General features: G+C 49.0%; 2 protein-coding genes and 1 non-coding gene across 5 annotated transcripts in view; 1 reads left to right on the plus strand and 2 right to left on the minus strand.

Moving 5' to 3' along the window:
• Positions 1 to 1,036: 1,036 nt before the first annotated feature.
• RPL12 (ribosomal protein L12) lies at positions 1,037 to 5,019 on the minus strand. The gene is made up of 7 exons (XM_049894847.1): positions 4,879 to 5,019; positions 4,203 to 4,276; positions 3,019 to 3,117; positions 2,408 to 2,489; positions 1,718 to 1,804; positions 1,261 to 1,373; positions 1,037 to 1,083 (listed from the first exon to the last, which is right to left on the minus strand). Exons 1-7 carry the CDS (start codon positions 4,913 to 4,915, stop codon positions 1,078 to 1,080), a joined length of 498 nt encoding a protein of 165 aa, XP_049750804.1. The 5' UTR covers positions 4,916 to 5,019; the 3' UTR covers positions 1,037 to 1,077.
• Positions 1,882 to 2,011, minus strand: LOC126083493 (small nucleolar RNA SNORA65). The gene has a single exon (XR_007518836.1). It is a non-coding gene; the product is annotated as a small nucleolar RNA SNORA65 (small nucleolar RNA).
• A 66-nt stretch (positions 5,020 to 5,085) lies between the features above and the next one.
• The window catches only part of LRSAM1 (leucine rich repeat and sterile alpha motif containing 1), a 41,320-nt gene continuing 31,543 nt past the window's right edge, over positions 5,086 to 14,862 (plus strand). Inside the window, exons 1-9 of one of the 3 annotated variants that reach the window (XM_049894835.1) lie at positions 5,086 to 5,155; positions 5,537 to 5,692; positions 7,391 to 7,494; positions 7,936 to 7,992; positions 8,533 to 8,577; positions 9,615 to 9,692; positions 10,924 to 10,992; positions 12,511 to 12,595; positions 13,647 to 13,768. In XM_049894835.1, the coding sequence (XP_049750792.1) occupies positions 7,423 to 7,494; positions 7,936 to 7,992; positions 8,533 to 8,577; positions 9,615 to 9,692; positions 10,924 to 10,992; positions 12,511 to 12,595; positions 13,647 to 13,768 (528 nt within the window). In that variant the 5' untranslated portion in view covers positions 5,086 to 5,155; positions 5,537 to 5,692; positions 7,391 to 7,422. Of the gene's footprint in view, positions 5,397 to 5,536; positions 5,693 to 7,390; positions 7,495 to 7,935; positions 7,993 to 8,532; positions 8,578 to 9,614; positions 9,693 to 10,923; positions 10,993 to 12,510; positions 12,596 to 13,646; positions 13,769 to 14,862 lie in introns of all 3 variants that reach the window. The other 2 variants (XM_049894834.1, XM_049894836.1) reach the window with 2 other exon arrangements.

The raw sequence follows: 14,862 nt of genomic DNA on the forward strand, positions 1-14,862 counted from the left end.
AAGGACCAACTTGATAGCTATGTATAGCTTTGTTACCCCCGAGACAAGGTCAGTGAGGGTGGGCCAAGGAAGGCTTAAGGAACAGGATAATGAAATCCCTGTGGTGAGTAAAGGCACATCACTTTCTTTGGAGGTAAGTGCAGAGTGGGTCATAAAAGCTGTACCAGATTCCTCAGTCATTTCTTTCCCCTCTTCCTGACAAAAAACAGTGTAGTATTTTTTACTGTCTGTTTCCTTCCTTACACTCATCTGGGTCCTAGTCTCCTTTATCCCACCCTCCCCATTTAGTGAACTCTTCTCAGCACGCCTGTGCCTCCCTGGATTTGTTTCCTTGGCAACTTAGACTGCCTGTCTCAGGTGTCCTGAAATGCTTATTCTTCCCCTCCCCTCCCAAGTCCTCAACCCTTACTGCACATTAGACCACCTGGGGGATTAAGAACTACTGATTTAAGGGAACTTTGACAAAACTCGAATCCACCAGGCGCTCCTTGGAAACTCTATGGGGTAGTTCTACCGTCCTATAGGGTTGCTAAGAGTTGCAATCGACTCCATGGTAATGAGTTCGGTTGACAAAATGACTGAGAAGCCAAAAAATGACTAATGCAGGGGGCGATCACTCTCTTGAGACTGGAACCATAGAAGCCCCTTCCAGGTGGTGCTTAAAACTGCTCAGTAGGTTCAAGTACCTTGCAATTTATCCCTTCATTCATCTCACATAAGATAAAAGTGCAGGCAGTACAGAGCAGGCGAAAAGGAACAGAATTTAAGATGATAAATAAAACAGATGCAACACAGAGCTTACCGGTCTCTATAAATATTTAAGTGACTATAAAAAGCAGTGATCTCCTTTCCAGATGTCCTCACTCATCTGAGCTGGTCCCATACAGGCCAGGATCTGTCTACAGGAGCCTGTTACCCAGACTGCCATTTCTCCACAGGCTGCCACCTCGGCCCCCACTGACCATCACCCCTCAAAAGGAGCTAGCTTCCCCCAGGGAAGACACCACATCAAAAAAACAAAAACAAGCTCGCTGGCTATCAAATGATCCTTTATTGAAATATCTCCTTTTGTAGTTGTTAGCTCTGTAGGAAAGGAAAAAGAAGCCCTATCAGTAATGGCATCAAAAAAAAAAATTGTTTCCCAACCCCATTATTGATAATTGCAGAATTTTCCAGCTTATATCCATGGATACATTAGCCACTCCCCCACTGGGACTTCTACCCCCATTTTAACCAGTGAAACTGATGTAGATGACTTACAGCCGGGCATTCCACAGCACCACTGTTGATGTCATCTATGATGTCATGAGGGTGGCGGCCATCAACATTGCAGCCCACTGACTGAGCAGTCCCCAGGATCTCTTTGATAGTTCCTATAATCAAGAAAAAGTGGCATTAGAAGGACTCAGTCCCTCAGAATACTAGGTTGGCGAGAAATAGCCCATTTTGTGGAACAGCAGGAGTGACACTCCAAAGCTTGGTGCTCCATCGAGTTCCAAACTAGATGCCCTAATGCAAAGCCTCCATCAGTGTCCAGATATAACATATCCAGCCCAAGATGGTCACCACTATCTCGAGCCATTCTTTCAAGCCCAGGGAAGACAGTGTCCCAAATTTGAGATCTTACAGAGTAAATCTCAAATAAAAAGAGCTCTAACTACTCAGCGAAAATGCACCAAATTACAACAATTAAAGCAGTTCCAAGTTATTGCCTTACCAGAGAGCTCTCTGGCTAAAGATCTGTGTCGCATCTGACGGGCAATGCCGACAATCTCATCAAAAGTGATATTTCCACTGTGCTTAACTGCAGAAAGGAAAACACAAAAGCTGTTAACAACTCAAGGCCAGAACAAACTACATAATGTCCTCAATCCTTCTCTAGGCTGTTCCCATGCTTTCGGCACAGAGTCATCCACATGAAGAACAACTCTGTTTCCTAAGCTGGGGTTTACTATCAGCTCACCACTGGATTGCACCAGCCAACAGAGAACTGATCAGGTGCAGTGGCGGGTGGCTACGGGCAAAACCAAGTGTTCGTTAACCTGACATATCCCTATCTTAGAGCTGAGGAAACAGACTCAAGTTACTGTGGTTAAGCCAGTTACTTCCTGATTACCAGTCCATCACTCAGTTGCCTCAACCCACCTTAACTGCCCAAGACAAGCAAAGATCCTCACACCTCTTTCCCTCTCAAGTACTGTAAAGTGTGACGGGCCCCGCACCAGGGGCTGGGAAAAGCTACGTGGCACCTTTTGGTAGTGCCTGGCTCTGTAACAACTTTCAATGAATCACCCAATCCCCAGGTTTCATCAAAGGGAAAATATGCAGCCCTTTATCAAACACTGGCTACACAACCATCAATCACAAACCATCAGTGGAACAGATTACCAGTGAAAAAGCAACTCACTGTTTTTCTGCTTCTTTCTGTCTCTGGGTGGTTCTTTGAGGGCTTTGATGATCAGGGCAGAGGCAGAGGGCACCACTTCAATCTGCAGCAGAGATTCTTGATATGAATAATAAGCCCTACCCCACCTCCAGTGAACACAAGCAATAGTGCCATGCACTTCAGATCTCAGTTCCTGAGCCAGACACTGGGCCTGCTGTACATTCTCAAGCAATCTTCACAACCTGACAGGGTGTCTACTAGCCTGGGAGACATTAAGTGGTTTGCCCAAGGTCACAGACAGGTGACAAGAGTTGATACTGGAACTTCTTTCTTGGCATATGCTCTCAGAAAGGTCCTCCCCACAAAGATAAAATTCCACTTTTTTCTTGTTAAAAATCTCTTATTCACTTAAAATCGATTAGCATGTGTTTTTTCAGTCACCCCCATGCTGGGCATGTGTGACACCCATGTTCCCAGCTCAATTCTCCCAAACACAGCAGGTGCCTCCTGGGGCTGGCAACAGGACTGTTCTCAGCTCACCACTGGTAGCAAGGTGGCTGTGTCAGCAAAAGCCTTCCACCCTGGGATGCCAGAGGATTGCTATCCTTGCTCCCTCAAACTAAGTACAATACCTGAGCCTGTCTGTTCTGAATGGTCAGTTTCACCGTAATCCTCAGTCCCTTCCAGTCACCAGTTGCCTTGGCAATGTCATCACCAACCTTTTTTGGAGACTGTAAAAACAGAAGTATGTAATCACATTGTGCCCAAAAGTTGAAACACAATCTTAGCATCTGCCTGGTACCTCACTTGGCAACATCCTAAATCTTCCTTTTCCAGCATTCAGAAAGTAAATGTACGAAGCACTTAACTTTACCTAATCAAGGCACCGCTATCCCCATAGTACAAATTGGAAAAATGACATTCGGAGTTAATTTTGTCCAGGGCTGTAAGCTACAGACTCAGGCCCACAATGCGGCCAAGTCCCTTAGTTTTTTAAAAGGGCCTATGTGATAAAGCAGGTGGTTTCAGCGCAGTTACATTAAAATCACCTGAGTAGCCTTAAAGATACCAGGTCTCCATTTCAGACTAGTCAAGTCAAACCTTGGAGATGGGATTTGGACATGTGCTACTTTGTAATTCGTCTAGTGATCACTAGCCTAAACAGGAGAGATGTCTACTCAGTGCCAGCTGTGCTAAAAACCAACACAGAGTGATAAGACACTGGTTAAGGAAGACTTGGGGGAAGCATTTGGGACAGGAGAACACTGCCCAAAGAATAAAGGCCTGAAGATATTCAGGGAAATGCATTCAGTAAAAGTACAGTATAAAATTGAGAAGGCAGTATGGAGATGAGGCTGGTCATCGACAGATACTAAGTAAACGCTGGCTATATCAACCACTAGATTTACACTTTAGAACAGTGGTGCAAGTGCAAGCTACTATACTACTCACTACAATCTTCACCCAACTTCCTCCCCGACCCCCATTTAATCCTGTACTAAACCTATTTCTCCTGACCAAGAAATGCAGGATGCCCAACATATATAGCATAGCCACTCCTGACTCCAGAACCCTCACATTTGACCTTCTCCGGCCCAGGCCTCAATACACTAAAAGCAACTATGCAGACTTACTTCAAGGGTTTTCATACATAACCTTTCTACGGTCGCTACTGCCTGTGCTGAGATTGGTCAGAGATGATAAACCCCAAGGATGCGGGCAGGCACCTCGGGTACAGTCATGTTTGCCTAAACCAAAGCTCAACTTTGCTCTTCTCATATAAACTAAGAAACACACCTTCATGAGAATAACTTACCAGACCCAGGGGGCCGATCTTGGGGGCTAGAGCAGACGTGGCACCGACTTCCCCACCGGTGCACCTCAGGTACACTGGGAGAAAAAAAGGGTTAGTGCTTCTGCAAAGACAGCCCCCGACCCAGAGCCCTCTCCCTGCATCTTCCCGGGGCTGGTCACACCACCCAGCGCCTCTTCTCAAATCAGCAGCAAGAACCTTTGTGGTGACCGAAACAGGCCACCCCCTCGCCCTCCCGGCGAGCCACCTCCTCTCCCTCGGGCGTAGGCTGCAGCGGGTGCCACGCGGAGCAGCGGCTTCGGCTCGGCAACCACCTCTGCCCCGCGCCGGGCGGGCAAGGAGGCAGCCCCGGGCGCCGGCGAACCCAGCCCAGGAGAGCAGAAAAGCCCGGAAACAAACCTTACCACAGGGCGTGCGGGCTGCAAAGCCGCCACAGGTCGTCCGGTCCCCCTCCCCATTTACACGTGTGGGGAAGCTGAGGCCCAAACAGGCTAAGAGACTCGGCCAGGACAGCACAGCGCCCCGAACGCTGCACCGAAGCTCCCAGAAGGCCTCCAGAAGGCCAAGGCCTTAGAGACCCACATGGGAAAGGCAATCGCGGCGGGGGCTGCAGACCCAACGGGCCGCAGTGAAGAGAGATGCTCCATCCCGCAGCCCCGGCCACATCTAGAGCACCCACCGACTTTGATCTCGTTGGGGTCGAACTTCGGCGGCATGGCGGAGGCGCCTGGTGTCGGATGAACCCAGATGCGGGACGACCGAGGAAAGTTGCACCGAGGCCTCCTCCGAGCCGAAAGCCGAGAGATCGGAAGTTCCGCAGAACGCGCCGGATATAGTCGCGAAAACACTGCTATCGCGAGAACTGCAGTCTCCGCCCAGCCCCCGACGACGCCCTTGCCGCCATGTTGCTTGTGGGCAGGCTCCTGCGGTTGATGGCTCGAGAGCTGGGCAGCACGGTGAGCTGTGGCTAGGGGCTCCAAGGGGGTTTCGAGGTTCTTCGATCCAGCGGAAGGCGACAGAAGGGGACTGCTTCTGGAATTGAGAGCTCCGCTGTTCCCCCTTGTCCCTTACTGGGTGAATCACCCCAGGGTCCCTGTACCCCATCCCAGGGCCCCACCCCTCCCTTGAATGCTCGGCGCCCCCGTTCCGGGACCCTAGTGCCTTGACGACCTCGACTTCTCTCCTATCCCTTTCGTGGTATGTGCATTTTAGTTATGAAAACAATTTTATACGGGTCTAAACCAGCTCCAACCCTTAAATTCTGATGTTCCGCGGTTCTCAGAGTCTCAAGACTTAGTCATCCTGGTCTGCATGACTTTCTGAGTTTCGGTCCCCAGATCCTGCGCTTGGGAGAGACCAGACTCCAGCACCGCCCGGGCCTGTCCGAATGGTTTGCTACCTCGCGTCCATGACCAACCCCACTGAGTGATAGGTCTGCCTTCGGGTCCACCCGAGGGTCCGAACGTCGGGGACCTCTCCATCCACAAAAACAGGTCTGGCACAGCTCATCCCGGCCCCAAAGATGGGTGTGATTCTCCCCTTCTGGGCTGGACGTCGGGGAAGGAGGAGGGAGGGCTGAACGTTGGGGACTGGGTTGGAAAGAGATGAACTTGAAGGATTCCTCGTCATTGACCAGAGAGTGGAGAAGGCTGGACGTCGGGGAGGGGGTGAGTGAGGGTTGGTCATTAGGGAGCTGGGGCGTAAGAGCTGATCATCAGGGAGGGATAGGTAAATAGATGAGAGTTGTTTCCCAACCGTCCCCATCCCTGCTGGCATGGTGAGATGACAGGAGGGGCCTGAGCCAGCTCTGCAGGCCTGGCAGCAACCCCAGACAGCCCATGCCTCTGTAGGCAGAAACCTGTGATCTCTTCCTCTCCCTCTGAGGACTGGGTGTGTCTTCAACTGCATCATCTCTCTCTCTTCTTCTCTACTCCTTAACCTGTAGTTTGTACTGAATATGTTTGTTAGATATGTGGTGCTATGTGGCTAAAATTTAATGAGCGCTCACTGTATATACCAGGTACTAGGAGCCCTGGTGGTGCAGTGGTTAAGAGCTAGGGCTGCTAACCAAAAGGTCAGCAGTTGGAGTACACCACCCACTCCTTGGAAACCCCTTGGGGCAGTTCTCCTCTGTCCTACAGGGTCACTATGAGTCAGAATCGACTCCACAGCAAAGGGGAGGTGTGGTGGGGAGTGCTCTGGGCTTTATGTATAGGAAATCACAGGATCTTTACATCAGTTATTCATAACATTGTTACACTTTGCAGATGAGGAAACTGAGGCTCAGAGAGAGTGAACCAAAGGGACAAGCTGGTGGGTGGCAGAACTGGAGTGCAAACCAAGCTACATTTCATCACAAAGCATAAACTGCCCTGATGATTGTTTCCTGGCCCATAGCTGTCCCTTACTGAGCAATGACATTTGCAGAGAGCTGTGCAGGCCTTGGGCAGGTGGTGACCACCTTGCCTCTGAGTTCTGGACAGTGTGCTCAGTGTATGCTATTTGAACATTAAGGAGTTGGGTAAGCTCCACAGGATCAGAACTCAGAAGACCAGGGTTCCAGGCTGTATTACCAAACCACTGAACCCCACGAGCCTCAGTTTCTTCACCTATAAACAAGTGAGAATCAAGTGGAATAAAAACTGTGAGAGAGGTAAGGTGCTTGAGGATTGCTTTTTCATTTTGGTAGTAATTCAGGAATCTCTGGGCAGGATGTAGTTGAACTCCCCAAGGTCATAGCTGGCATGAGGTTGTTTCTGCTGATATCGCTCTGATAGTGTTTCTGGAGCTAGAAGTGATTCACCAGAAGTCATCCTAGGAAAGGACCTGAGGAATGTATTTAGGTCAACCCCTTTGTCTGGCATGGAGGAGAGATGGAGGCCCCGATTGGGAAAAGGTTGTGTTTAAGGTCTCACAGTGGCAAATGTGGGCAAGACCCTGGTTGCCTGACTGCTATTGGGGTGCTCTTGCCACCACATCCTGCTGCTGTTGCCTAGTCAACTAAGAATGCTAAGCATCTCCTGTGCGGGGCTCAAGGGACAGACTGATGGATAGATTGACACAGGTCTGCCCTCGTGGAACACCGAGTTCAGCAGATCAGCTACATGCTCTGTGTTTCTGTGTCATCTGTTCTGGGCGTTAGGAGGGTTGTGAAAAATTCCACAGGTCCTCACTTCTGTCCTATACCCCAGTGTCCTGAAGATCACCTTGGACAGAGAGAAGGATGCCGCTCTTCTTCCGAAAGCGGAAACCCAGCGAGGAGGCTCGGAAACGCCTAGAGTACCAGATGTGTCTGGTGAGGGACAGTGGCTTCCTCTGACTCATCCCCATCTCTTCCTCTGACCCATGAAACAGGGCTCACACTGCCCCCAAACAGTCATGCTCCCTCCTTTCTGCTTCTTCCACCCCAGAGGGGTAAGGGTGAAATCTTTGCTTCTCAGAACAGACCAGTGAGGCCCCCGTCAGGTGCTCCAGGAGTGGTCTGGGTGTTAGTGTCCTCGTTGCCCCTCTGTCACATTGATCATACTCGTCATTACTTGTTTAGTTTATCTTCCCTGCTAGACCTCAGACTCTGTGAAAGTGGTGATCACTGGTCTACTTATAAAATAGACTGGCTGAATTGGGTGTTGTCTGTGAGCCGTTAACAGCTCCTTGATTCTATGTCTCTTTGCCTGGTTTGTCTACTCTGCAAAGATGATTTGCTTGAAAACATCTTTTTTGTTCTTTTTATACGTAGGCAAAAGAAGCTGGGGCAGATGATATCCTTGATATCTCTAAATGTGAGCTGTCAGAGGTAAGCTGAGGCTAGTGTTTGGGCTGTGAATTTGATCTGACCTGTGCTCCTAGGAAAGACAGATTTGGATGGGGGGCTTTAAAAAAGCCAGAATTACTAGACGTGTTTCTTTAGATTTTGCTCTTGCCCAAAAGGATTGAGGTGATACTTTGGCCTCAACGTAGTCTCCAAGAATCAAGGAGTCTAGCTAGAAAGTATACCACAGATCCCTAGGGTACTAGAAGAATCTGGGAATCTCCTGCCTCTACAAAGCAACAGGGACCCTTCCCCTGCCCCAATAGAATTTGTGAATCGTGAATGGGGCAACGGGGAAGACAGCAGGCCCATTTCCTGTCGTCTGGTTGGACAGGAGGGCTGACCACATCCGCAGCAACATTCCTGGGCAGCATTTCCCCTGGGGTTAGCTGTTCTCCACAGCAGCGTTTCGCATGGCAGCCTGTCCACCTCCTTCCTTGTCTCTCCCTCCCATGTGTGCCGCTCAGAGAACACATCAGAAACTGGCAAGTAGGAAGGCACTGATTGTTCTTTATCTCACCTTAGATTCCATTTGGGGCCTTTGCAACATGCAAAGTTCTACAGAAGAAGGTGAGATGGCTCTTTCTTTTCAGAGAATTGCTTCTTGTGTGTTTGCACGTTTGAAACCATGTGGAACTTGTAGGAGCTCTCTTCCTGACATAGACATTTCCTTACTCTCGCTTTTAGGCTGCAGCAGGTATTCACAGCAGAGTAGGTTTAGGGATGGAACAACCCTAGGTCACATCCTGACTCTGCCCCTCCCTGGCTTCATGACTGGGGCAACTTCCTTAAGCTTACATCACAGTTTCTTCATCTGTGAAGTGGAGACATTCATAGTTCTACTCTCTCAGAGATGTTGTGAGAGTTAAACGAGTGATGGATATAGTACAGATACATAGATGTAGATATGCTGAGTATAATGAGCAGCCTCCTTGTTTATAATAAGTTCATTTCATTCTGGTCACGAAGGAAAGATTAAGAGTGAAATGAATGATTTTTTAGAAGACCATTGCAGCTTCGAATCCAGATAGGTAAGAGTGTTCTCAATGAAGTATCTAAATGAAGATGGGTAAGACGTGTTCCATACTAAGTAGCAAGTACCTTGTCCCCGTAAGTATTAAAGCAGTGGTTGAATGGCAAACAAAAAAGAGTAAGAGGTAACACTGAGCACTGACCATGTGCCAGCCGTTGGCTAAGGGCATTTTGTCCATTAGCTTGTTTAATCATTATGGCAGCTCTTGGACCCAAGTACCTTATTATTCTCTTTTTTCATGGGTAGACGCCAAAGCTGAGGGAGGTAAGGACCAGGACAGCTGCAGAGGGGCCCCCTTCTTAGGGTGGAAGGTGGAACGAGACCTCTACGATCCCTTTCACCTTGCAATCCCAGATTTTCCGGTCACCTGACTCCAGATCTGGAGGCTCCGTGATTCTGAACTGCATCCTCCTGTCGCCTGTACCCCAGGGCAGAGACCGTGCACAAAGACCACGCCGCTGGACTCCACGAGTCTGCTTTGTGTCCTGTGCTGAGTGTGCTGCCTTTGCTTTCAACCTTCCCTACCTGTTGCCCTTCTTTAACCATATCGTTTCCTCAACTGATTTCCACACAGGTGTTGATTGTCCACACGAATTACCTCACCTCTCTGCTTCCTAAATCCTGCAGCCTCCTGAGTCTCGCAACCATCAAGGTACTGTGGCCCTTCTCCCAGGCCTCTGGGACTCTGCGCCATCCCCAGCCCAGGCCCAGGGAGATTCCCTTCATGTCTCCTCTAGTAAAGTTTCTGCCAGACGGGTCTGATAAAATAGTCGATCTGGGATTTGATCAGCATGGATTATTGACCACCTTCTACGTGCTGTGCTTGGAGTGGCGGTGGAGTTACAACGATAAGCAGTCACAGGCCCTGCCCTGGGGGAGCTCATGCTACGTGGAGAGCCAGTCATAAATTCATATCAAGTAACCAGCAGAGAGCAAGGAAACTAATGGTCCCAAACAAGAAGATCCAGGAGGGACTTCCAGGGCATCGATGGTTAATGTGTGAAACCCCAGTGAACTAGAATGACCCCCCTCCTGACTGTGAGCTCCTCCAAGACACGGACATATGTGACCTCATGGTTGTTCCACATGACATGAGAGTGTGAGCATGATAGACATACTAAGAAAAAGGACTGGAAAGCCTAGACATCAAAGTGTTTTCTATGATTAACTCTGGGTGGGGATTGGGGGTAGTTTTTACTTGTTTATTATTCTGGTCTGACACCATTTTTATAGTCAGGAAAAAGGTAACATTAAAAAAATATATGAATAAATACAATGCATAATGTATACACACGGACATGTAGCTGCTGTTGTTAGTTGCCACTGAGCCGGCTCTGACTGGTGGCGACCTTATATACCAAACCAAACCAGACCCGCTGCCGTCGAGGCGATTCCGACTCATAGCGACCCTACATACAGCAGAATGAAATGTTGCCTAGTCCTGGGCCCTCTATGCCTTTTTCGCTCATTTCCATGGTAAGAGAAATTAACAAATACCATTAATCAAGGAGTAGACAGAAGATACCAATTATAACTTCACTCTCTGGGGAACCGCTATTCACATTTTACTGCATGTTCTGTAAAGTGTTGCAAAGACACGTTTATATTATGGGGTGCTTTTTTTTTTAACATGAGTATCTTGGCATGCTGTTTCGTAGCATAGTTTTTCACTTGACAGGAAAAATAAACATTTGATGAAAGAATGAAATGGTATCAGAATTTGAAAAAGCAAATGAGGAGGAAGTGGTCAAAGGTGGAGTGGAAGGGTGGGATGCACTTTGTTTCAGCATCAGACACGTGAGACGGATCCGAGACGTCTCCTTGCCTCCCTGGATCCCGAAATCTGTAGACTGATCGGTGTTAAGCTTGTCTTCCTTCTGCAGGTTCTGGATCTTCACGATAATCAGCTGACAGCCCTTCCTCATGACATAGGGCAGCTGACAGGCCTCCAGGTATGGCTTCAGGAAACAGAAACCCCCCTCCAACTTGCCTGCAGTTTTCTGGTTGTGCTCAAACTAGCAGAAGCGGGCGCGCTTAGTGTCAGCTCCATCTCTTTGCTTTTAAGCTGCCCAAAGGACACCCCTCTCCACTGCAGTCTGGGCTGTGGGTGTCTCTCATATTTTTGGCATGTGCTTTTTGGAATTTCATCATAAGCTTCCACAGTTTTACTGAAAAAAAGGGCCCTGTGAGTCTACCTTTCAAAAATGATGAATTCGGCCCTCTGACTCACCATCAGCAGCAGCCCCTCCGTTTATTGAGTGCTCACTACGCGCCAAGCCTTCACCTCTCTTCCCACTGCTTCTAAACCCCCAGGGCCTTTGCGCTGGCTCTTCCTCCTGCCTAAGTGCCCTTCCCAGGGCTGTGCGCCTGAGTCATCCTTCAGCTGTCTGCCCAAAGGCTCTCCCTCTGAGAGTCGTCCCCGTGACCCTGTCTCAGTAGACCCTCGTTAGTAGTCTGTCTCAGTACCTGCTTGTTTCTTTGCGTGCGCTAGTTACACCTATAATTAATCATGTTTACTGCTTCATTGACTGCCTACCCTAGTGGAATGTGATCTCCACGAGGGCATGTGATCTTTACTTGCACATGAAGGAGACTAAGAAACTATTTGAATGAACAACCCCATGATGTAGGTGATGTTATCCCATTTTATGGAAGAAAAACCTGAGGCCCAGAGGGATGACTAACTTGTCCAAGGTCACACAGAGAATATGTGGTGGAATATCAGTAATTGCCACCCCTTAGAGAGAGCCACAGCAGATACCTTGGTGTAGATCTTTGGGACTTTTTTATGTGTATTTTTATGGAATTGCTGTGTTTACTGTTTTGAAACTTTTGGATATCTGACAGTAACTCATCCCATCTTTCTGGTTCATCAAATATTCATCCACCACAGTATTTTAATGTCTGTTTAGCTTCCCATTGTATCTATTTGTAATGACTATTTCGTATGTCGTCCTTCTGACTCCCTTGCTTCGTGCTGCCAGGTGGGAGCTCGGCCTTTGGAATGCAACAAGCCTGATTTCAGTCCTAGCGGCGCCCCCTGCCAGCCTTGGGGCCTGGGGCAAATCACATTGCTTTTATGCAGCTGCGTTGCCTTTTCCTTAACATCGGGATAATTAGAGCCTTATCACGTGCTGCTTTGCCCAGAACCTGAATATGTTAGGCCCCTTCTTCCTCTCTCTCTGATTATAGGGAGGTTATTGGGCATTTTGTGGTCAGTATAACTGATTGGGACCTCAGCCGGAATCTATTTCAAGATCTGGCTTTGCTCCCAGGGGCCCATCACTTTACTACTCTGAGCCTCAGTTGTCTATTCTTTCAAATGGGATCATAACAATTATACCTTCCTCACAGGGCTGCCAGGAGGAGAGAGATGTGTAAAGTCCTGGCCCAAGCAGGGGTTAGGGAATACCGGGGTAGTCACTATTGTCTGATTGTGGACTCTCATGTCATTTTTTCCTCTTCCCTAGGTCTTGAATGTGGAAAGGAATCAACTGACATATCTCCCACGTTCCATAGGGGACCTGACCCAGCTGCAGACCCTCAATGTGAAAGGTAGGGAGGCCAGGAAGCCCTGTCTGTTTGACCCTCAGTCAGCTTGGGACAGTTCCATTCAGAATCCACAAGGTGCTCAGCCTGGGAGCCATTGAAAATGGAGGTGGCCGGTCTCAAGGTGCAGTTTAAGCTCAAATGACCTCCTATTAGGTCAGTCTGTCTCCATGGTAACCAGAGACAGGGTGTCTGAGGGCTTCCTATGGCCCCTCAGAGCCAGGGCCTTGTGAGCAGTGGGGATGATGGCATTGACAGCTAGACCTCCCAAGCCTTGGTCATTCATATTTAAATAATGAGTAGTGACAGGATTAGTGGACTGGCTGGGTGAGAATGATTCGGGAACCACAGTAATGATTCTAGTAACACTTCACACTCAGCGGTCGTGCATCCTCTCCTGCGTTTAGTGATGTGGTGAGCCTTGTGACGACTCTGTGAGCGAGGCAGAGAGAAGCGGTGTTATCTCCCAGTGAGGGAAGTGAGGCTCAAAGAGGAATGATTGCTGAGACAGCCCAGGGAAATAGTGCCAGAGTGAGGGTTCTAATGCTGTGTCCTTACCCTCAACTGAGTGCTTGCCTCATTAGTCCTCTCCAGCCTGGGATCTCTTCTTGCTGTCCTTAAGCACTTTTTGCATGGAATGCCTCAGTTTACCCCTTTTGTACCATATGAATAGTTTTAAAAGTAATGGCACCCATTTGTTGCTCACTTACTGTATGATGCCCACTGTTCTGAGGGCTTCATATGCATCATCTCATTGAATCCCTCAGTATTCCTATGAGGCCAGACAGTACAAGTGAGAAAACGGCTTCCCAGGGAGGTAGATCAGTTGTCCAGAATCACTCAGCTAGTGAGTGGTGATGTAGAAACGTGAACTCAAATCACTGAAACTCCAACATCGTGTTCTTACTCATGGAGCCTCAGGTTCCGGGACCAGATGTGGTGCATGCTCCTGGGGTCAGAGTGAGGCCCCGACCACCCCCAAGTCCTGTCGGGTGTCAGGCATGAAGCTGGTGAAGGGGCTTTGGGGTGTTGAGCTGTGCCATTGGGATCTCTTCAGACAACAAGCTGAAGGAGCTTCCGGACACCTTGGGGGAACTTCGGAGCTTACGTACTCTCGACATCAGTGAAAACGAGATTCAGAGATTGCCACAGATCCTGGCTCATGTTCGAACCCTGGAGGTAAGTGGGGAGACATTCTCGCCTGGGATCCTCTCTGCACCTGGCCACCACCCCTCCAGAGACCCCAAGACATGGCCCTTAGGAGCTCGCACAGACCAGCGTGTGAACAGCTCTCATTCTGTGACTTTTTCTGCTATATTAGGGTCAGAAAACATATTTCTAGAGTGAAGAAGAGAAAACAGTGAATTCTAATGGCGGTAACACTTTATGAAGGAAGTGGTATTTGAGCCAGATCATGAATGAAGAATAAGATTTTGAGAAGTAGACCTGGATAATGGTGCACTCCAGGTGGAGGGCACAGTATGGGGAAAGACAGGAGTAGAAAAGCAAAGATGTGTTAAGGGAAGGGGGACAGAACTGATGTGGTTGGAATTTGCTGTGCCTAAGGCTCTAGATCGTAAAGAACTCAGAAAGCTGTGAGGGAGGGGCCACGGAGGTGGGGGTGGGAATCGCCTCAGGCCAGGGGTCTGGGTGTCAGCTTGGCAGGTGCAGAAGCTGAGTTTCATCAGAGCAAGGGGTGGAGGTGGGGTGAACTCTTATTGGGACACTGACACAGGGCACCCCACTCAGCGAGTGTGGGCTCTTACAGTTACCTGACAGCGCAGGTGAAACACATCTACCTGGTGCTGCATAAGGGCTACACACTTGACCTGGGTTATCTCCCTGAATCCTCAGTTGTACTTGTCCTGTGAGGCAAATAACTGTTGTGCCACTTTGCAGATGAAGAAACTGAGGCAAAGACCCTAACCACCTTGCCCAAGGGCCACACAGCTAGTAATAGCCAAGATAGGTTTGAAAATCAGGCAGTCTTAATCAGCGCCTGGGATCTTCACCTCTGTGAATCTCGGTCTTCTGGGACAGGGCTTTATTCACTCATTTGACAAATAGTCTAGCCAAGCATCCCAGAATCCTCCAATGAGCAGTCAGTGAATTACCTCGGAGACATCTGTGTCAGGAGTGGGTGGCTGAGCACGGGGACAGAACACAGGGAGCTGACTGACGTAGGCAGCTATGCCATCCTACAGTGACCGCAGTCTCAGGAAGGACGGAGTAGCCAGGTGCTCCTCCTGGGGCGGCCAAAGAGAGAGGCTGGC

Source organism: Elephas maximus, chromosome 9 (assembly GCF_024166365.1).
Source record: "Elephas maximus indicus isolate mEleMax1 chromosome 9, mEleMax1 primary haplotype, whole genome shotgun sequence".
Taxonomy (NCBI): Eukaryota; Metazoa; Chordata; class Mammalia; order Proboscidea; family Elephantidae; genus Elephas; species Elephas maximus.